The 23,326-nt window shown below is 51.3% G+C and overlaps 1 protein-coding gene across 1 annotated transcript in view; it reads right to left on the bottom strand.

Annotated features, from left to right (window-relative positions):
- LOC131588455 (zinc finger protein 729-like) overlaps positions 1 to 23,326 on the bottom strand; it is a gene marked incomplete at its 5' end in the record, with an annotated part of 206,536 nt that overhangs the window by 111,673 nt on the left and 71,537 nt on the right. The window contains 2 exon segments of the mRNA XM_058857328.1: positions 3,153 to 3,362; positions 3,365 to 3,778. Coding sequence (XP_058713311.1) covers positions 3,153 to 3,362; positions 3,365 to 3,778 — 624 coding nt within the window.

Genomic DNA, 23,326 nt, shown 5'->3' with positions numbered 1-23,326 from the left:
CTGATCCAAGAAGCCAGGAAACTCACGATGGGTAGACACACAGATGTCTATGTGCCACACATGGTGACCACTGTTTTAGAACAAAAGGGGGGCCATTGGCTATCTCCAAGCAGGATGATGAAATTCCAGGTAATCCTGACTGAGCACGATGATGTCACACTAAAGACAACTAACCTTTTGAATCCAGCTTTGTTCCTAGGTACCACAACTGAAGAAGGCTCATTAGAGCACGACTGTGTAGAGGTAATAGAGTACACCTATTCGGCAAGAGAAGACCTGAGAGACATCCCACTGGAGCAATCAGAGTGAGAGCTATTCACAGATGGAAGCAGCTTCGTGGAGAACTGGACCAGATACGCTGGATATGTGGTAACAACAGTCAGTACAATAGTGGAGGCAAAAGCATTATCACCAAATCCATCTGCCCAGAGGGCAGAACTGGTTGCCTTAACCAGAGCACTAAAATTGAGTAAAGGGAAAAGGGTAAACATATGGACTGGCTCAAAGTATGCTTTTGGAGTAGTGCATGTACATGGAGCACTGTGGAAAGAAGGAAGATTGCTGTCTTCTCAAGGTATATACATTAAACATCAAGATGCAATTTTACAATTGATAAAAGCAATACAAAAACCTGAAGAAGTAGTAATTATACACTGTAAAGCACACCAATCAAGAAATTCCAAAATTTGTGAGGAAAATTGAAAAGCAGACTGGACAGCCCGACAGATTGCAACATAAAACATGTTACGCTCAAAACCAAGATGGGTGAGATTTGGGTATGTGTACCCCTGACACCCAGAGCTCTTCAATAAAGCACCTGCATATAATCATTCCATGATTGTGTATTCCTGAACGCCAACACCGCCCCTCAGCCAATCAGAGCGCGTCTGTCTGATGACTCATCAGTTGCCGGGCAGATCCACAGAGCCGAGAGCACCGCGCTGGACTCGGCCTCCCAGTGCCGCGCACTTCATTCCCAGTCCCAACCAGTGCCACCACAGTCCCGCCCAGTGCCACCACAGTCCCTCCCAGTCCCTCCCAATGCCACACCATTCCCTCCACTCTCTCCCAGTGCCCATCCCATCGTGTCCATCTCGCTGGTGCCCTCCAGCTCCCAGCCCGGCCCCGGCCGCCTGCTCTGCTCCCTGATGGATTTCTCCCCTGCCCACATCCAGCTGAGCTGCTCCCAGGGCCAGCAGCAGCTCTCGGGCCACGTGCTGGCCACTGCCGTGCTCCCCAGCGGGGACTGGAGCCAGCAGCTCCTGGTGCTGCTGGAAACCGCCCCCGGCAATGCGGGCTCAGCTCCAGCTGCCAGGTGGAGCACGTCAGCCTGGAGCACCCCCTGAGCCGGCACTGGGGCACGGCCCGGCCCCCACAGCGCCGGGGGCAGCGGGGGAGGCACTGGGGGGGCCCAGAGGGGGATTGGGGTGTGCTGGGAAGAACTGGGAGGGAGTTTGAGATAGACTGGTTTAAGCTGGGAGAGGGATTGAGGTGCTTAGGATGGCTGGGAAGGGGTTTAATAGATGTTGGGGAGGGTGGGATGGGGTTCTGGGGGTCCTGGTGGACACTGGGAGGGAGTTTGGGGGTGCTGGGTGTCACTGGGAGGGATTTGAGTGAGCCTGGAGGAGCTGGAAGGAGACTGGGGATTGGAAAGCAGGGATTGGGATGAGGTTGGTTGAGCTGGGAAGAGACTGGGAGCTTTCCTGATGAGTCCTGGTGGGGCTGGAAAGGGACTGGGAGAAGGTTTCGGGGTCCAGGGGCAGTGGGGAGAAATTGGGAGGGGGCTGTGGGATCCTGAGAGGAACAGGAGGGGCTCTGGTGGGTCCTGGGGAGGCTGGGAAGAGACTGGCAGTGATTTACCAAAATAGCAATATTGATCCAGTATCAATATCAATCTGTTAATGGACAAAAAACCTCTCCAACAGTTTAAAGTTACAAAGTGGATGTTTAATCACAGCACTGGGCGAGTGTGGGAGTCACACCTTAATACACACTGCAAGTTGACAAAAGATTCCAGTGTCTATTTATTTACAAAAGTCTTGAATATCCAAAATACTAATACATATTTATAATGCTAACACTTCCCATTCCCCACTTCAGATAAAAATGAATGGTAATGTTTTTAAAATGTCATTACGCCTGCGTGGTGGGCTCCCTAATTTGAGGAGGGGGTCATTTTGGCGAGGAGGGGTCATCAAGAGATGAAGGAAAACCGCTCTTCCTCACTCTCACCTTTCTACCTTTACAATGGTTGACATTACAAATGACATTTGGTACAACTCAAATTTTCTCCCTTGTGACTTTTAAATGGGTTTCCAGATGTAAGGTCTGTGATCTTCCTGAACCCGTTGATCAGTTTCTCTTTTCTCATTATAAGCACAGCTGAACACACATACAATGAAAAGTAATTTTTTACCTAAGTCTAAGATTCATTATCTCAAATCCTGCTTCTCACTTAATCATTAACTCTAACTAGTTCCAGCAAGGCCTATCTCTAGCTAAGAACTCGAATTTTTCTAAAATTCTTCATTTTTTAAAATTAGTGACTACAAAGGAGGTTTCAGAGGGTCCTGGGCAGGCTGGGGGAGACTTGAAGCGTCTTTGAAGAGGCTTGGGGTGTCTGTGAGAGGTTTTGGGGGACCTGAATCCAGCAGATGCCCCAGGGATGCCGTGAAATGCTGCCCACAGCAAGATGCTGATGGGCATTGGGGGCTCCTTGTTGGGCTTTGTCTTCCTGGTGCTGGGGCTCGGCTTCTATCTGAGGAAGAAGGTGAGGGGGGTACTGGGGATTGTGTCCTCCCCCCCCACAGAGCGTGTGTGCTCCCCTCCAGGGCTCCCAAGCTCCATGTCACCCCCTTTTCTCTGCCCGCAGAGCTCCTGAGGTGACGGAAAAAGGTTCTCTAGGATTTAAAGTCAACAAATCCACTCTCCTCAAGGCATTCCCATTGTTTATCTGTATCCCGTTGGATTTTCATTCCTTTGATTTCATCCAGGTGCCCACAGGGAGCCAGGAAGATGTGGAGCCTCCCAGCCAGGTGTCTTCCCAACACGGATCACCAGGACCACGGATCACCAGGGCTCTGCCCAACGGGGGTCACTGGGGATCATCCAACGCCGATCCTCCCATGGGGGATGGAGCTGGAGCAGCGCACGAAGCTCTTCCCGCACTCGAGGCACTCGCAGGGCTTCCCTTACTGGTGCCTCCGTTGGTGTTGGGTCAAGTGAGAGCTCCTGGAGAAGCTCTTCCCACACTGGGGACACTCGTAGGGCCTCTCCCCACTGTGGATGCGCCGGTGCCTGATGAGGTGGGAGTTACGGTTGAAGCTCTTCCCGCAGTCGGGGCAGCGGAAGGGCCTCTCTCCTCTGTGTGAATCCGCTCATGTACGAGGACATCAGAGCTGGTCTGAAACCTCTTCCCACACTGGGGACACTCGTAGAGCCTCTCCCCAGTGTGGATGCGCTGGTGGTTTCTCAGACTGGAGCTCCTCCCAAAGCTCTTCCCACATTCCAAGCAGGTGTAGGGCCGTTCCCCTGTGTGGATCACCTGGTGTCTCATCAGTTCAGTGATATTTCTGAAGCTCTTCCCACATTTCCCACACTGATAGGGTCGTTCCCCAGTGTGGATCATCTGGTGATTCCTCAGGGTGAAGCTCCAGCTGAAGCTCTTCCCACATTCCCCACACTCATAGGGCTTTTCCCCAGTGTGGATCACCTGGTGCCGGATCAGGTGGGAGCTGTACCTGAAACCCTTCCCACATTCCAAGCACTTGTGGGGCTTCTCCCCCAGCTCTGAGCTCTGGCTGGATCTCTGGCCGTGTTCCTGGAACTGGGGGGATCTTTCCTCCTCATAGCTCCCTGGACTGGGTTTGCAGCTCCTCCTTGTGCGGGATCTCTGGGGCTTTTCCTCTTCCTCTTCCATCTGGACACAGTTTGGGAATGAAAATTCCTGGTTAGGAGGAAAAAAAGAGAGGAGAGGGCCTTGGGCTGGGGGTTCCTCCTTGCCCAAGTTCATCTCAGAAAGTCATTTGGCATCTTGTGTCTGTAACAAACCAAAACACCAACATCCAGACCAAACATCCTCCAAACATCAAAACAAAGATCAAGAACTACCCAAACATCAAATTCAGGCAAAACCCGCTCCAGAATACAAAGATTCAGCCCCTGCAAAAAAGCAAACCAGCAACATTTAGCCCAATAAATCTCAGAAACACTAAGATTCAGCCCACTGAAAATTATGGATCACCCTGTCCAGTCACCAACTGACTGTGGGCATGGCAACACTCCTGGGACTGCACATACAGGGAGGGTGGAACCTTGTGTTTCTTCCTCTTCCTGCTCCTGCTACTGTGGCCATACTCTTCCTCACACTCCTCTTCTCCTACTTCTCCTTCTCCCGCATAATCCCACCTTCTCCCACGTGCATCCTATGCCCATTTTGTTCCTCAACCCTGCTTCTCCTTCCCTTCTCCTCCTGCCCCCAGGCCCAGCACCCACTGCCGCCTCCCTCTTCCCCCCCAGTCCCACAGCATCCCACCGCAGGGGCACGGATGGAGCTGGGCCAGCTCGGCCTGGGGCAGCGCTGGGCTCTCGGCCGCTTCCGCCCGCACTCGCTCCCCACTGCAGCCGCTCCCGCCACCACAGCGCGGGGGGGCCCGGCCTTGGCGCTCCCCCCTCCCACCTCCCCAAATTCCCCTCAAGGGGGGCGCCAAGGCCCGGGGGGGCACAGGTGGGATCCAGGTAGGACCAATGTGGGGAGAAAATGGAATGTTAGAAGGGCATCCTGGACAAAGGGATGAGGGTCCCAAAATATCTCTCAAGGGTGCCTTGGGAGCATGTTGAGGTCGTTTGCACATTCTCCCAGAGGGAATTAAGGACATGGACACCCAGGGGGGGAATAAGAGAAGTCCAGAACGGATTTAGACAAGAGGGGATGGATGGTGTTGGTGTGCTGGGAAGGGATTGGCTGAAGGGGAGTGTGCAGGAATGTGCTTAAGGCAAGAAGCAGCAGGAGGAATCCATGGGGTAAGAAAAAAGGATGATGGAAAAGAGGAGGAAGAGAAAACCACTGAGGACTGGGATGTTTTTCAGAAGGGTCTTATCCTCAGAATTTGCCAGCTGACTCAGATGCTTTGTATCCCAGTTTTCCAGGACAGGAAAAGAAGGAGGTGAGGATTTCAGGGGGTTTCTCTGAGCTGGGAGCGGCAGGAGCGGGCGCAGAGCTGCGGCACCGGGAGCACGGGCTGGGGGCCTGTGGGGAGCTGTGGGGCCGGGCCGGGGCTGTGGGGCAGCCGGGGCTCAGCGCCGGGCGCTGCCTGACCCCAGCACCCCCCGGGCAGGGCCGGCAGTGGCCCCCGGCCCCCAGGAGGCTGCGGGACGCCCCGGCCGCTGCCCGGCCCCGTGGAGCTGCCGGCCCTGCCCGCCGGGGGGGCCGCCTTTGGACACTGCGGCAGGACAGGCACCGGCTCTGGGATACGGGCTGGGGAGGGGAGCCTCAGCACAGCCAGCACCAGGAAGGAACAGCTCAGAAATGGGGATTAGACCTGCAAGGATCCAGATGATCTTGAAAGCATTTTGTGCTGGGTCCCTGGAGAAAGGAAGGATTTTGCAGAAAGCTCAGCAGCTGCCACAGGATGAGCACCCACAGGCACTGAGGGGGGCTGCAGCAGGGCCACAAGAAGCCCCTGCAGCACTTGCTCCCAAAGGCTCAGCAGCTGAATGCAGCAAGGGATGAGCAAAAGGCCAAGCTGAAGGCAAAGGCCATGGCACAGTTCCTACAGCCCCTGAGGGATCAAGCCCAGGGCCCAAGGGGGCCCCAGCACCCAGGGGACACCCTCGGCCACAAGCACCTGGCACAGGCATTGCCCTCCTGGCCAGGGGACAGCCCACCCAAACAGCCCCTGGCAAGGAATCAGCCTTCCAGCTGCAGGGCACAAGGACACTGCAAGCACAGACAGGAGCACCCTCAGCACCAGCAAGTCCAGCCCTTGATGGACACGGATTCTTAGCGCTCTCACAGCTCCCATTCCACCAGGGACCCACCACACTGCAGCCCTTGGGAACATCCAGGGTGGCTCTGGATCCAGAGGAGACCTTTCCTGATGGGCACAGGGGCCTCTCCATCCACTCGGAATCTTACACCTAAGGGGGGAAAATTGTTAGGGAATATTTAAATTATTAAGGCACTAAGTGGGAAAGATGAGTGGGTGTGTTTTATTCAGCCACTATTAGCAGATGTTGGAGATGGGTTTGAAATGCAGGAGCATTTTTATTTGCTCACAATTGTGATTGTAATTTATTGGGAAGGGATTTGATGGCTAAATGGGAAATGCAAATTAATGTTGCAAAAGGAGAAACAGAGGCTGGTTCAGTTGTACCTCTGTGTCAAATGTCTGGCAGAGCCTAGACTGGAGTGAACCCACAAGTGTGGGCAGCCCCAGGGAAACTGGCAAAATTAGATATGGAGCCTCTCCAAATTTCCCTCAAGCAACCAGGACAAGAGGTGTCGAAAAGCAATCCCCTGTTCCAAGGGAGGGAAGGAAGGGCTCACAGCCTGTCTGTGAGTCCCGCTCAAGGCACGGCTTGGGGAGCCAGGGATGGCTCCCTAGAATGCTCCTATCCTGCCAAACAAGAAATCCAATGGAATCCACAGAATGCTGCAGGACCCAAGAAGAAGAAATGAGATGATGAAACCGAGGCACCTCACAGGCTCAGATCCTGACACCATCCTCAACCAGGGGCCCTCCTCACACTGCTGCCATTCACAACTTGATGCAAAAGATGCTTTCTGGGGATCTGCCCACTCCCAGAGGATGCAAACACAATTCTGCCTTGGGCTGGCAACAAGAGGTAGAAGGGAAAACGCTCAAGACATGGACGGTCCTTCTGCAGGGATGCACGGAAGCACCGGCCTGATTGGGGCAAGCCTTGCAGGAAACATCAAAGGAATTGACCTCACCCCCAGGGACTGGCTTAATGCAGGATGTGGATGACTTGATCCAGTCAGAAAAACAAGAAGAAGAGGTAGAGGTAGCCTCTGTGAAATGGCTTCATTTTCAGGCGAAAAAGCAGCTTTGAGTATCTGAAAAAAAATAAGCAAATGGTGGAGAAAATGTTTAAATATTTGGGAACTATTTTGATGGAAGTTTTGTCTTGTATTGACTCAGAGAGGGTTCAGGGAATCTCAGAAATAATATTTCCCTAGACTAAAATAGAGCTGGTACAATTCTTAAAATTAACAGGGAATTGTAGGAGCTGGATTGAGGATTCTCTCTTTTAGCCAGAACATTCTGTGAATTTTTTACCCCCAGATAGCCTCAATGTTATGGGTGGACATATGAAAGAAAAGAAAACAAAATGAAAAAATAAAATGATTGATGCCCCAGCCATGGCTCTTCCAGACTCAGAAATCTGAATTGGAAAGGAATATTAAACAGGCCACCCCTGAGCCTGCACTGAAGGCAACGCAGCAGCAGCCAGGGCTCCCCAGCGGGGGAAGCCCCTGGGCCTGCCCACAGATCCTCTGCTCAAATCCTCGGCCTGGCCACCCTCCTTTGCCATCTCCAGCCACTGCGGGACAATCCTTGCTCTCACTCTTGCAGCTTCAGCCCTTTCTGTGCCTGCCCTCGCCACAGCTGCTGGGGAAGGCACCGGGACAATTCCACTCTGCCTCTCAATTCCACTCACACTCTGCCCTGCCTGGGATTAGCTGCTGCCAAAATAGACCAACTTTAAAATGGCTTCAAATCTTATTTCTCTGGTCACACTAGGTTTGCCTTTTGTCTTTGGGAAAGGAATTTTAATGTTTCTTTACCAGCACTCAGCAGAGATGTATTTAACACCTCAACAGACTGGGAATATCCCAAAAGATTCCCCCCCAAGATAACGACCATCAACAAAACATCAACACCCAGCAGCAAACATCAACCAACATCCACCCCAGACACTGCCCCAGGCACAGCTGGAGACACCTGGTCTGGAAAAGGCTGAGCAGGAAATCCAGGAGTGCCCACCTAATTCACATCACAGGCACAGAAATCCGGCTGCAACAGGAAACCAAATCCTAACAACTCCACACCTTCAAACCAATGAACATTAAACCAAGGGATTTCTACGGGGTCAGAGTGTATAAATTTAGGAAAATCTAGTCAAACTCATGTGTCATGGAATCATTTTCTCTACACACCCAGCCTGAGTGCGCATGAAATTATTCCTGTTGCACATTCTGGCCAGAATTAAGTAATGCCTGATTTATATAAGACATCATTGGAGAGTTTTTGCTTTTCATAGTTTCAGTGAAAAGATTACACTGTTAGAACAATTTTTCGTAATACTTTTACTTCTATATTGTTGGTTCTATTTGGGCAGTGGTGTGAGAATCAGTTTTTAGTCCTAGGAGAAGAAAAAGAAAATATTTGATTGCTTTGTAGTTTTTCTTTTTATGTGTGTGTGGCTCGTAGTGATGGCAAAATGATGGTATGAGTCCTAGGTACCACAACTGAAGAAGGTCCACTGGAACACGATTGTGTGGCAGTGATAGAACACACCTGTTCAGCCAGAGCAGATTTGAAAGATGTCCCACTGCAACAGGCAGACTGGAGCTGTTTACAGATGGAAGCAGTTTTGTGGAGAACAGGACCAGATACGTTGGATATGCGGTAACAACAACAGGTGCAGTGGTGGAGGCAAAGGCCTTGCCAGCAAACACATCTGCCCAACGAGCAGAACTGGTTGCTTTAACCAGGGCATTAGAGATGAGTGAAGGGAACAAAGTAAATATCTGGACTGATTCAAAACACGCTTTTGGAGTGGTGCATGTACACGAGGCACTGGGGAAAGAAAGAGGACTGCTGTCTTCTCAAGGCACACACATTAAACATCAAGATGCAGTCCTGCAATTAATAAAAGCAGTACAAAGGCCTGAGCAAGTAGCAATCATGCACTGCAAAGCTCACCAATCAGGAAACTCCAAAATTCATGAGGGAAATCAGAAAGCAGACTGGACAGCCCGACAAGCTGCTCGAGAAGTGCAAACTGCAATGGCATTGATACCTTTAAAAACTAATGTATCTCAATTCAATTTACCCCCAGAACCAAAATATTCAATAGAGGATGAGAAATTGGGACACTCACTGAATGCACAGAAGAATTCAGAAGGGTGGTATGTGACTACACAGGGACAAGCAGTGGTACCCCCCTTGATAATGAGAGAAGTTCTACAAATTAAGCATAACAAATGTCATTGGGGTTCAGAGGCATTGGTGAAATTGTTAAAACAAAGTTTAATTTCAGTACAGATGTTAACAATGGCAAAATCAGTAATGTCAAAATGTGAAATTTGCTTAAAGAACAATCCAGTGGCTAGACGACAGGCACAATTAGGAAGAATTCGGGTAGGAGTAGAACCAGGAGATTATTGGCAAGTAGATTTTGTAGAATTACCAAGAACTCGAGGATACAAATATCTATTGGTAGGGCTTGACACATTTTCACAATGGCCAGAAGCTCTTCCCTGTCACACAAATCAAGCAAAGGAGACAGTCAAGTGGTTACTGCAAGAAATCATTCCAAGATTTGGGGGGCCTCTAGGAATATCATCAGATAGGGGCCCACATTTCACAGCCACAGTAGTGAGGGAGGTGAGTAGGTTACTGGGAATAGCTTGGCATCTCCATACACCATGGAGACCCCAATCCAGTGGACAGGTAGAGAGGATGAATCAGACATTGAAGAGGCAAATCAGAAAAATATGCCAAGAGGCTAAATTGCAGCAGCCACAAGCTTTACCAATAGCACTGCTGAGGATTTGGATAAAGCCTAGAAGCGGGATGTCAGTCAGTCCTTATGAGATATTGGATGGGAAACCATATGAATCCCCTGAACCTAATCCAAATGTACATGTTACAGGGAAGCAAGAGGTGTAGAATTATGTTCTGTCTCTTGGAAAAGCTCCAGCTCGACTTCGGAGCACCCTTGTGTGGAACAGGCCGCTGACTCTTGAGAATCCAGTTCATGACATCCCCCCGGGAGATGAAGTGTACGTTAAAAGCTGGAACGAAGAACCATTAAAAGAAAGGTGGAATGGACCCTATCAGGTACTGTTAACTACCTTGACAGCAGTCAAAGGAGCTGGACTGGATCCCTGCATACATTACACCAGAGTGAAGAACGTTTCCCCTGCACTGTGGACTGCACAAACTGTGGGGCCAACAAAGCTGCAGATAAAGCGGGTTTGATTGTTTCAAATGTCTAGGTTGCTGGTGACTGCAATGGGGATTATTTTATGGCCTTCACTGCCATCAGCTGGAATCAAAGTTACCTTGGGATGTGAAATGCAAAAGGATCAGCTGACAACTCTTCATTTGAGAATGAAGAGGGATGTGGGGGTGCAGCCAGAAACACAAGTGATAAAAGTCTCTAATACTATTCAGGCAGAAAATGGGATGATTGCATTAATTAAAGATTTTGCCAACGTGCAAAACAGCAGCAAAATAACTGCCTGTCTGCCAACACCAAAGGCAGCAGGAGACCAAATAAATTAAAGAATTATAACATCAAAATTACCTGAAATACAAAAGAATAAAAATGAAAATGTGAGCTGTGTATTGCAAATAGATTACGAGTACCCAAATAAGACAGTGTTTGAAAATGATGTGAAGCCAAAGTATTAATCTCTATGGGATTGTCATGAAAATGGAGGAAAGTACGAACCAAAACTAGGCTGGTATGGGAGATTAGGGAATTATGGATGGTGTTATGAAAAGGTAGCCAAGGTCATTAAAGAAAAGATTCCAGTATCGAAGTGGAAGTGTGAAGGACAGGAAGGAAAAGATCGGGCTGAAGCTTGGGACAGTGCATGGTCAATGAGTGTGCTTCAGAAATTCCAATCTATGGCAGATAGCCCTTGGTGCATTAAGTGGGAAGGCTCTGAAAATGAAACAGATCCAGGGGTATGGAACACTGCAACCAGTAGTAGAATAGAGGCAGACAAAGTGAATTGGTGGGTATGGAACAAAACTTAGGACTGTACTTCTGATGATGAAGAAATAAAACAAATGCCACCACTAGTGGTAGCTCTGCAAATTGGATGTGCTGCAGAGGAATCAAACATAAACAAGGGGAAATAAATGACAAGATAGGACAAGTGATCCAAAAGGTAATATGGAGCACAAGTACAATTCAGAGTCCAGGCCAATTTGGATGGGCAGCAAGCAATGGCACCTGGACAACACATTTGCCTGTAGGTGAAAAAGTAAAAGAGATTACTTTAGGCCTCCCCACCTTATGCCCAATTTGGAAAAGGTCCCCATTCAAGGGAGAACATGAACTTCTGCAAATAAGGATGAGACGAGAAGTTCAGGAGAACAAAACTGAAGATGAAGAAAGATGGCAAGAACCCTCCAGTAGTGTAAAATTTGAGTGGGCCCTGGAATCCTTGTTTGGTCCAATAGCAAATTATAACAATAGAAACATGTTGTACAAACTTACAGGTCAGGTAGAAAGAGATTGGCAAGAGTTACCAAAGAGGGATTTAGAGAGCTAAATGTACAATTACAAGCCACAACTAAAATGACCCTGCAAAACAGATTGGCTTTAGATATGTTATTGTTGAAAGAACACGGAGTATGCAGGTACCTAAAAGGACAAATGGATCACTGCTGCATCCACATCCCAAATGGAACTGCAGATGTAGAACACAACATTAATCAATTAAAACAAATAGAACAGGAAGCACAGAAAGAGAGGGAAGATCTGACCACAAGTTGGGTAGATAAAATTTTTGAAGGGTTGGGATGGAATGTGAGCTCCTGGATCAAATCTATTCTTGAGAGTCTGATAATCCTACTGATTGTGTTCTTAGCAATCTGGTTAATCTGTGCAGTTCTGAAAGGAGAGATAAAGAAAAGAGTATCCTGGAACCAGAAGATAATAAAGGCACTGACACGGGACAGAGATCCACATCTGCATTTGTCATCTCCAAGTCCTCCACAGTGTAACAACACTTACGACAAGTGTGGATTTGAAGATGAACATCAAGTATAAACTCAGAAAAAGGACTGTATAGAGTGAAAGCATTACACTTATTATAGCAAAGTGGAATGGGGGGAAATATGTTACTATGGGATTAAATGTTTCTGAAAATGTTTATTAAAATCATGTAGAGGTAGGCCACAAGAATGCTTGGTATTAGGGATGGTCTAGCAAGCTGAAATGTTTACGGTAATGGGAACTGGTACTTGGGGTCTCCAAGATATCCACCCAGAGATAAGATTCGGACATGTTAGTGCAAGGATGAGTTAAGTCTCATGAAGCAATATGGACAAAGTAAATGAAGCAATATTGATAAGGTTGTTACAGTGATTACTGCTACAGCTGAAATTGTAGAAATATGTGCACTTTGGATAAAGATGATGGAGCTAGATTTGGGTTGCTGATACCCCTAGTTCCCACACACTTCAATAAAGCACCTGCACATAATCAGTCTGTGATTATGTGTGTTCCTGAACACTTACAAAGAGAGATCAAAAACTTCCAAAACACCAAAAATCTGATATCACCCAAAATAGTAAGATTCAGCTCCCACAAAAAAACAAAACACCAACATTCAGCCCAATAAAGCTCAGAAACTCCAAGATTCAGCCCCGTGAAAATCGTGGATCTCCCTGCCCGGGCACTCGCTGCATGGGGGGGTGAGGGGGGCAATGAGGCCGGGCCGGAGCAGGGGGTGCCTGAGAGAGGCCCCGAGCCCGGGGGAAGCCCCTGCAGAGCCATGGAAGTGGCTCCTGGCCGGACTCGGGGATCCCCCTGGCGATCCCCGCTGGAGCAGCCTGCTCCTGAGGGACTCTGGCCCCTGGCAGGGACCCCAGGCTGCAGCAGGACAAGGATTCCTGTCCCTCAGGGGGAGGCACTGACATGACCTGACTGTGACCCCCATCCCTGTGCCTCTGGACGGGGAGGGGACGGAGAGGGGCACAAAGTTAAGCCCGGGAAGGAGGGACAGCTGGGGGGAAGATGGATTTCCGTAGGAATTACTTTGCTTCTCGTCTTCTTATTCTGACATGTTGGATAATAAATTCAATTAATTTCCCCAAGTCAGGTGTGCTGTGCCCGTGACCAAGGATTGAACTGTCCCCACCCTCATCCAGACCCCCGAGCCTTTCCTTGTGTGTTCTGCTCCCAGCCCGGGACAGGAAGCAGAGTCACAGAGTTTTGGCCTCGCTCCGGCATAGCCCTGCTCCATCCCGGACTCACCCCCAGCTCGCAGCGCCCTCAGCTCCCGGGCACCCCGAGCTCCCGGCGCTTCAGCGCAGCGGCGCTTCCTTGGCCTCCTGCCCGGGCCGGGCCCAGCGCCGGGGCCGCTCCTCAGCCCAGGCTAACGAGAAATGGCGGAGCTCAGCCCAAGGCAGGCGAGGCCGTGCCGTGTGCAGAGCCCGCCGCTGGCTGCGATTGGCTGCTTCTGCCGTCACTCGTGGCTCTGGCGCGCGCTGATTGGGCAGAGCGGGGACAAGCCCGGCCCCGCTGGCGCCCCCAGGGCGGCCGTGGGGCGGGAGAGCCGCCATTGCCGGAGCGTCTGTGCGGGCCCGGCAGCGCCGGCAGCAGCGGCCGGAGCCCGGTGAGGCGGCGGCGGAGCTCGGAGGCGGCCCCAGCCATCGCAGGTGGGAGCCGCGCTCGGTTCTGCGGGGGCTCGGGGCTCGCTGCGGGCCCGGGAGGGGGCGGCAGGGGGCTGTGGCGGGTGGCTTGTGCCGTGGCCGGCCCGTGTTGGCCCTGGGCTGAGGGCGCTGCGGGAGCGGCTGCCCGCGGTCTCCTTGCCGCTGGGGCCTCGGCAGGAGGCGGTGGCGGAGCAGCGCTGGCTCGTCCCGCTTCTTGTCGGGAGGCCGGAGGTGGCTGCGCTGTGCCCGGGGCTGGGCGGGAAAATTCCCGGCGCCAGAGGTTTGTGTGGCCCAAGGAGCCAGAGGAGTGGTGTGCAAGTGACTTTATTGCTGCCCAAAGGGAGAGGCCATGGGGCATTTGCCGTGCGCTCTCTCCACTTGTTGGAGGACGCGGCCTCGTTTTTGTCCTGATTTTCCCGGCCGCATGTCCCTGTCCCTTTGCCCAGCACTGGCGGAGGTGCTTGGAAGGTTCAGCCTTCCCGATCCGCCTGCTGCATGTCCTTTTTGTATAACACCCGATATTCCTGGCTCTGGGAAGTGTTTGTTCTTCTGGAAGTTCAGGAATGTGTTGGGACTTGGTCTGAGCAGCAGTCCTTGTCAATTAGTAATATTTTTTGAAACTGGTGATTTCTCCCATTGTTTCCTTATGTACAAGTCCCTGGCCCTATCTCCAAGCAGATTCACTCATTGCCTCTGTTTTTTCTTCCTGGGTGTTCTTTGGTTTTGGGATTGCTCTCAGTGCCCTCATTCTCTGTCCTTTTGTAGCTGTTTGTGGCTCAGGAGGCCTGGCTGCCACCTGCATCCCCTTGCTCAGCTGCTGAATGAGCTGCACTCAGCAAGGTGTGGTGCATGGTAAAAAGATGAGAGTTGCTGTAGCACATGAGAGGAGAAACAGCATTTGTTTAACCCATGGTCTGTGAGGGAAGCACAAAACCGTGTCCCATTCCCATCCTTTCCACGTTTGGACAAGTACATGAGCTGCTTTGCTGTTTCCTTTGTTATCTGTTTTACTACTTTTCCATTGCCATCTATCTGCCAAGAGTAGTTTGAGTTACTTAACTTTTCCACAAACTCTGCCTCGATTTTCTGCTAATAGATAATGTGATCCCATCCCATGGTGAAATGTTGTGTTCCTCATGTGGGTGGATTGGTTGCGAGGAAGGTCAGGAGCTGGAGCTGTCTGGTTGGTTATTATTTCAATGACATCCTGTTATCTAATTATGCTGTTGAAATGATAAACTGATTCTTTGGTACCTGATATGAATTCATCAGCGTTCCCAGGGTCAGGTCCCCACCCCCCGCCCCCCCTCCCCAAGGGTTTGTTGTTCCCAAGGACTATTAGGTCCATGGTGTTGCAGGATTTGTTCTGGTGATCGTTCGTCTTTTCCCCCATTTTGGGTGCTCCCTCCTGATATGCGAAATAAAAAGAGCTCTATAACTCGCAGAGTAGTTATAAGAGTAGGTATGAATTTATTCAGCACTGAGATGCATGGGGGATATCTCCTCCGAAAAGCATGCACACCTTTTTGATTTGGTTTTCTCTTTTTATCTTTTACAGACTAGGTTTACAAGATACACCTAAAACATATTCTTTTTGTAACTCTGCTTGTCCTCACTTCATGTTACAATTAACTCCATGCCTCTTTCATTCCTCTGGCCACCTTTTGGAACTTTAAATCTGTTCTTTCCGGCTTAGGGTCTGAAGAATCTCCTTTATCTTGTGGTGCCTTTGTCTTTGCACCTTGTTTGTGTATTCTGGCTCCTTATCTTACCTTGCAGTCTGACTCTTTTCTTGTTCTTGTGGATCAGCGTGTCAGGGTATGGTTTTTGTCAAACCCCCCTTTTAGTCAAGCATTTCTTTGTGTTTATTTCCTAATTTTTAATTTCTGTTTCACTCCAGCCAGGGCTGCATCAATTGCCAGCTTTTCTCTCATTAAATCATCACATACTTGGATTCCCAACTGTCAGGAAAATTAATCCACAAACACTAGAGGTTTATGTCCAAAAAGGAGACAGAGGAGTCCTTTTTCTTTATTCGAATAAAGGGAGAGGCCATGGGGCATTCCCCTGGGGTCTCTCAAATTTTTGGAGGGCGCAGCCTCCTTTTTATCCTAATTCCCAGCCGCTTGTCCCTTCTCTCTTTCCCCATAGGCTGAGGTACTTGAGAGGTACAGGCTTCCCGGAACGCCTGATACCGGCGGTGATACCTTTCTCCCCCCCCTCTCCATGCATAATCCCTTCTTAACTTTTATGGAATTCATAGTGTTCTGTTAGTGCCCCTTTGATCTTCTACTGGAATCCATCCCATTGTTTCTGTCGTCTCTCACTGATAGTACATCTTATCAACTGACCCACAGCTTGTTTGTAAAGACAAACCCATCATTCCTCTCAGTTTGAAGGGGGAAAGGATATTTGGAGCTCACTCGAAGTATCCTTGGGGACCCCTGTTTCTTTTTCTGGGGCCGGGCCGGGCAGAGCGATGTTTGGATCTTGCAGGACTCCAAAGCTGACCTGAGATGCCCGGTACCGGCAGGGGGAGGGGAGCAGCGAAAAGGGGGGAGCCCCGGGAGTCCCGGAGCCTGAAATGGGGGCCTGGAGAGGGGGGACCCCGAGAGCCGGGAGTGAGGGGAGCCTGGAGAAGGGGCAGCCCGGAGAAGGGATGAGCCTGCACAGGGGGAAGCCCTGGGACACCAAAGTGGGGACCCCAGGGAAGGGGAACCTCAGGGAGGGATTTTTTCCTATGATGTTTTGATGTTTTCTGATGTTTTGGAGGTTTTCATGGACACAAGATACCTGATGACTTCTAGAGATGGACTTGGGCAGGCGGAACCCTGAATCCTAGGTGGTCACCCCTTGTTTTTCTCCCCAAACCAGACTTCTCATTCCCAAGCATTAGACGAATTGAGGAGGAGGAAAAGGCAGAGAGGAAGATGCTCTGGGACCCCCAGGCAGGTGAGGTGGAAGTCACTGCCCCTTTCCCCCTCTCTTCTGCTCCATCTCCCAGCCCAGGATGGCCCCCGACTGAAGGACAACCCTGCTGCAGATGCCTTCCTGCCAGGGACAGACTGGGCACAGCTCCTTCCCCTTCCCTGTGGCTTGGAGACAAATCCCATCCCCTCCTTTTCCTTCCTTCCTTCCTTCCTTCCTTCCTTCCTTCCTTCCTTCCTTCCTTCCTTCCTTCCTTCCTTCCTTCCTTCCTTCCTTCCTTCCTTCCTTCCTTCCTTCCTTCCTTCCTTCCTTCCTTCCTTCCTTCCTTCCTTCCTTCCTTCCTTCCTTCCTTCCTTCCCTCCTTCCCTCCTTCCCTCCTTCCCTCCTTCCCTCCTTCCCTCCTTCCCTCCTTCCCTCCTTCCCTCCTTCCCTCCTTCCCTCCCTCCCTCCCTCCCTCCTTCCCTCCTTCCCTCCCCTTGTTCCTTCCTCTTCTTGTTTCTCTTCCTTCTTGATCCCTTTCTTTTTCCCTTTTTTCTTACTGTCCCTTCCTCTCCTTCATCCTTCTCTACCCTCCTTCTTCTCCTTGTTCTTCCCTTCTTCCTTCCTCGCTCCTTCCTCCCCTTGTCCTTCCTCCCCCAGGCACTGAGCTGCAGAGGGAGACCAGGGAGGACAAATCCCCGCAGCAGAACCTCGTGGACGAGGCCGTTTTGAGCAGCTCCAAGGGGGAGGAAATGCCAAAGGGATCCCCCACAGGGAGGGGCTCCAAACCCATCCCAGGGTGCTCTGAGGAGAAAAGACCCCCCCGTGCTTCATCCAGAGATCCAACCTGGTGGTCCATGAGCAGCTTCACGCCGGGGAGAAGCCCTACAGGTGCTTGGAATGTGGGAAGAGCTTCAGCCACACCTCCCACCTCTTCATCCACCACCAAGTACACACGGGGCAATGGCCCTACCAGTGCTTGGAATGTGGCAAGAGCTTCAACTGCACCTCCCATCTCATCCCCCACATGCGGCAGCACACAGGGGAACGGCCCTACGAGTGTGGGGAATGTGGGAAGAGCTTCAGCCTGAGCTCTGTCCTGGTCCAGCACCAGAAGCTCCACTCTGGGGAACAGCCCTACAAGTGCTTCAGGTGTGGCAAGAGCTTCTGCCAGAAATCCAGCCTGATCAGCCACCAGAAGAGCCACAGTGAGGAACGGCCCTACGAGTGTCCTGAGTGTGGGAAAGGATTTCGGACCAGGTCAAATCTCCTGAGGCATCAAAAAACACACACGGAGGAGAGGCCCTTGTGCTGCTGACTGCAGGAAGGGCTTCAAAGACAACTCCACCCTCACCGTCCACCAACGCATCCACACTGGGGAGAGGCCCTACGAGTGTCCCCAGTTTGGGAAGAGCTTCTCCACCACATCTAACTTGACCCAACACCAACCAGCAGTAAGGGTGGACTCACTGATTGCACAATTTTGATTTCCTATTGCCCAAGGGTGTCTTCCACAGCCAAATGGTGATGAAGTGGGGCAAAGATCAAGGTTTTGGAGACAGTGGGGTGGAAACGCCTCCAAAAAATCTTCTTTCCTCCCACTCAATCACAGGGATGCTCAGCCAGCAGAAAGAAATCCTTTTGTTTTGGCCTTGATTTGCTTATCATTTCTTTCCTTTAAAATATCTAATTTTGTGGTAGAAATAAAGACATTGAATCAAGACACGGGTGAGAACATTGTGGGACATGGAGAGTGACATGGTGACACATGGACATGGATGTGGCCTTTCATGAGGACATGGGGGGACACGGGCACAGATGGAGACGTGGGGGACAATGCCAGGGATGGAAACATGGTGGGGACACAGCCATGGGTGAGGACATGGTGGGCCATGGCCAGTGACATGTGGGGACATGGCTGTGGCCGCTGCCATGGGGGGAACTTGCAGGGGCTGTGGGGGATGCTGGGTTTGAGGGAGTTGAGGGTTCCTGGCAGGGACTTGGGGCTTGCTGAGGGCTTTGGGGAGCCCAGGCCGAGCGGCTGCGGCTGCGCTGGGAGCCCCTGGCGGAGGTTCTGGGGCAGCTGCTCAAGGACCCCCTGGCCTGGAGCCCCAGCCGGGCATTGGGCTCCTGGAAGGGAATGAAGGTCCTTGTGCCCAGGAGGGAAATCCCAGCACCCCCAGGGTGTGTGGGGCAGCTGAGAGGCCACAGCAGACAGCACTGTCTTCCTCTGTGGGGCCCAAAGAACCGGCCAGCTCAGAGATTTTGGCTCTCCCCTGCAGAGCTTCTCCCTAGGTGAGACACTTTGCTCCCATGAATAGAAAAAGTGTCACTCCCAGAGGCCTTTGAGTTGAACATGTTAATTTGTTATACCCCATTGGTTTTCCTCCCTATCAATCCACCCCGATACATGTATCCCAGTTTCCCCCGCCCCTCTCCTCTATAAATACCCTGGTTTTTCCCCAGTTCAGGCAGCTGCTGTCACTGGCTCCCTTCACTGAGGGCCCTGCTACAATAAAGGCTGGTTCTCCATGGAATGCCATACAGCTCTCTAGTCTCTCTCTCCACATCGCCTGCACGCTGCCGCTGAGCTGAGATCACTCGTTGGGCAGAGGACGTGCCTGTTCCCCTGGACAGTCCTTTTCAGGATGGCTTCTTCAGGGTAGTCACGGAACCCCTGCCATCGACACTGCTGCGGCGCTCCTCCAGAACTGCACCTCAAAAATTCCCAAACTCTGGGATTCTGCCCAGGAAAAGGCTGCCAGAAGCTGCCAGAATTGAGTGAAAGGGGGGATGGGAGCCCCAGATTGAGCAGGGGGGACCTGGAACACCCAAAACCAAGCAGAGGGGTGGGGTGGTGGATTGAGTGGCAGTGAGGCAGGGGTGGAAGTGCAGAGGACAAGGGGCGCATGGGAGCTCCATATTGGGTTTGGATGAGTCTCGCTCCTCCTTCTTCTTCATCCTGCCTCCTTCTCCTCTCTGACCCTTCTCCCGCTACTTCCTCTGCCCTCCTCCTCCTCCTCCTCCATCTCTTCTGCTCCCCTGAGCCCAGCGCCCAGCCTTGGATCCCCATTTTTCCAATTCCTTCGCATCCCACGGGAGCAGCCGGGATGGAACCAGGGCAGATTGGGCTGGGGCAGCGCTGGGCTCTTGGCATGGTTTGGGCACCACCCATGGGCCCCCTCCCCAAATTTCCCTGGTGGCTTCAGGGGTCCCAGTGCTTTTTAGGGTTTGCTGGGTGCCATGCTGGAGTTTGGTGTCTCCCAAGGAGTCCCGAGAACAGGATGTCACATGGGGGGGACACACGGGGGTCCTGATCCATCACGGGGCAGGGTCTGTCCCTGCCACAGCCCCCCCACAGGGTCTCCCTGAGTCCCTCCCCACTGCCCCCCATAAACGGGACAGGGGTGAACTGGGAAGCTTTACTGGGAACACTGGGAGCAGCCGGGCGGGGACAGAGTGACAGCAGAGCTGGGGGGACACACGACCCCTCCAGAATCACTGCAGGGATGGAGCGGGGGCTCCTGGCCAGGTGCAAGGCCACGGGGAGGGGCTGCGACCACCAGAGGCTCAGGAGCTCTGTGGGCAGAAAAAAGGGGGTGACATCAGGCTGGGGGGCCTGGGGGAGCACACACATTCCAGGAGAGGGAGGATATGACCCCCAGGACCCCCCTCACCTTCTTGCACAGGTAGAAACTGAGCCCCCGATCCCCATCAGCATCTTGCTGTGGGCGGCGTCCGGTGGCATCTCTGGGGGGTCTGCAGGGGTCAGGATCCCCCCTAAAACCTCACACGGACACCCCAAGCCCTTCCAAGCACTCTCCCAGTTTCTCCAAGCCCACCCAAGACCCCCAAACCCTCTCCCAGTCCCTTCCAGCCCCACCAGGACTCATCAGGAACCCTCTCAGTCTCTTCCCAGCACAATGAACCACATCCCAACCCCTGCTTTCCCATCCCCAATCTCCTTCCAGCCCCTCCAGTCTCACTCAAATCCCTCCCAGTGACACCCAGCACGCCCAAACTCCTTCCCAGTTTCCACCAGGACCCCCAGAACCCCATCCCACCCTCCCCAACAACCTTTAATCCCCTTCTTAGCCATTCGAAGCACCTCAATCCCTTCCCCAGTTTAAACCAGTCTATCTCAAACTCCCTCCCAGTTACTCCCAGTGTCGCTCTATTGGGAACAGCAAGAAGAACAACACAGACTCTCTTGTGAGTTGAACAGGAGAGCTCTTAAGGTTTATTACCTAAGATCTTCTTTTATAGACCGATACGTGAAAGTATAGAAAAGTAAAACTCTTACTGGTCAGTGAACTAACACATCACCATCATTGGTCAGTGGGGTACACCACCCCTCCACCTTCTCTTGCAAGAAAACAAGAAACTGACAAACAGCACCTGCAGGGCTGTTCTCTGTCTCTGAGGATTGTTTTAATTCCTCCTTATGATTTCCCAGGCCACTTTCTCAGGCGAGACTGAGAAAGTTATGCGGCCTGCTATTCCACAGGCACTGTGCTCCCTACTTTTGCTCATAGTTAACATCCATACTCCCAGCACACCCCAATCCTCCTCCCAGCCCCTCCAGTGCCTCCCCCGCTGCCCCCGGCGCTGTGGGGGCCGGGCCGTGCCCCAGTGCCGGCTCAGGGGGTGCTCCAGGCTGACGTGCTCCACCTGGCAGCTGGAGCTGAGCCCGCATTGCCGGGGGCGGTTTCCAGCAGCACCAGGAGCTGCTGGCTCCAGCTCAAGGGCACCAGCGAGATGGACATGCTGGAGGGCACTGGGAGAGAGTGGGGACACACTGGGATCAGCTGGGTGTGACACAGTGCCCGACCCGGTTAACTCTTCATCCACTCCACGCCGGGAGTGGGACACACCTCGGGAGCAGGATGACTCGAGGTGTGGCTTAGAGCAATGCTCTACAGCAATTAACAGCTGTCAGACACAGTGTGGAGGCAAGAATGGGGGGAAGGTATTTTATATTGGGTTTGAGGGAAAGTTTTAACCACCCAAGGGTCCAGGGACAAAAGACACAGAATACAAGCGTACAGCAATTTATATATGGGGAGGGTCCAGGGGTGGATACAAAGCTTCAACCAGTGAGGGATATCCTGGGGAGGGGAATAGGACACATGGACCAATGGGGTGCTGTGGATTAGGGGATTTCCAAAGGGGACGTCCAAGCAGGGGGTTGGCATAAGGCAGGATTGACAGGGAACATTTGGGAACAAGGGGCAGAGTGGACAAGATTGATAGGGAAGGTGCTGGAAAAAGGGGTTGGGATACAATGATGGGCAGGGCAGGGGAGGAGATAACTTTGGGTTAAACCAACAAAGCAGGGGGGGTAACAGAACAAACCAATTATACAAACAGCTTCAAACTTTAAATTAAACAAAAACACACCACAACATCTCCCCTTTTCTGTTTAAAAAGAAGAGCTGTGGTTTTGGGGGATCCATTCTCATATTGGCAGGTCCCTGGCTGGGCTGCAGGGGGGTCCCAGGGTGTGAGGATGGAGGGTTTGGGAGGGTTCCAGTCCTGGATACAGGGGTGCACGGGGGTCCTGCTGCAGCGGAATGGGAGTTCAGGGGGGTCCCTTCCTCTGTTCTGGGGTTCAAGGGGTCCCAGTGCCTGAAAATGGAGGTTCAGTGGGGTCCCCGTGCCCAGGAATGGGGGTTCTGGGAGGTTTCCATTCCCGAGAATGGGGGTTCAGGGGATTCCAGGTTCCAGATAAGGGGGTGCAGGGGTTTTTGGGGCTGGGAAGGGGGTACCAGGGGGTCCTGGTGTCCTGAAATGAACGTTCAAGGGGGTCTCTGTGCTGAAGAAGAGGGGTTCGCCCAGAAATGAAAGTGCAGGGGTTCCCCATTCCCAGTCTAATAAATAGAATTGATTCGTGCTACTTAAATTGTAACTGTTATTAAAGTTATCATTCGAAACTATCAAGAATCAGTGTTATAAAGCAGATGTACTCCTTTGCTGATGTTACATGTCAATATTAAGGTACAGGATGTAGTTTAGAAAATAAATGGTGTCTCAAGACCCAAATGGCCTTGAGATGGACCAAAATTAGGATGAATCTAGGCATTGGGCCTAAAGATTAGTAAATATAAGGCTAATTAGTAGACTAACATAACACAATGCTTAGGAATGCAACACATGCAAACCTGTAAGGTTATCCAAAGGACAATGAGGAAGAGGAGAAGCCTTCGCCAAAAGACCACCAAAAGAAGACTGAAGACCCCCTAACAACAAGTGAAGCATGCGCCATTGAAGAAAGGTGACGTAAAGTCAGCAAAATTAGAAATAGGAGGAAACTTATGGGAAACATTAATGAATATTTATAAGCATACAGTATATAAGTTTAGCTTGAAGTGCTTTATTTTGTACGTGAGGTGAGGTGAGAAGCACCCCCTGTACCCCAGTCGGTTTTGCTTATGCCTTAACCATCTGTAACCACTGCCCAATTGTATGCACATTGTAAGAGACAGGTTCGGGAATCAAGAGACGACCCAATGTGAGTTAGTTGCTTGTTCCAAATTTATTACAATCTTAGCTACATTTTTATAGTATTTTGAAAAGCTAACATGTGATCTGTATTCTACTATGATTGGATAATTGCTATTTTTCACGCATTAATTTCTACATTTCTATTGGACCAGCTCGTAACACCCAAGCTCTATAAGATACTTTTTAGTAAAACTTATTAAGATACATTTAGCAGATTTCTCATCCTAAATTCTTATTCTTCATTGTCTTATTAACACTTAGTCTTCTTC

Source organism: Poecile atricapillus, chromosome 26 (genome assembly GCF_030490865.1).
Source record: "Poecile atricapillus isolate bPoeAtr1 chromosome 26, bPoeAtr1.hap1, whole genome shotgun sequence".
NCBI classification, from domain to species: Eukaryota; Metazoa; Chordata; class Aves; order Passeriformes; family Paridae; genus Poecile; species Poecile atricapillus.
The sequence above is the reverse complement of the archived record's forward strand: the minus strand, read 5'-3'. Positions and strand labels throughout refer to the sequence as shown.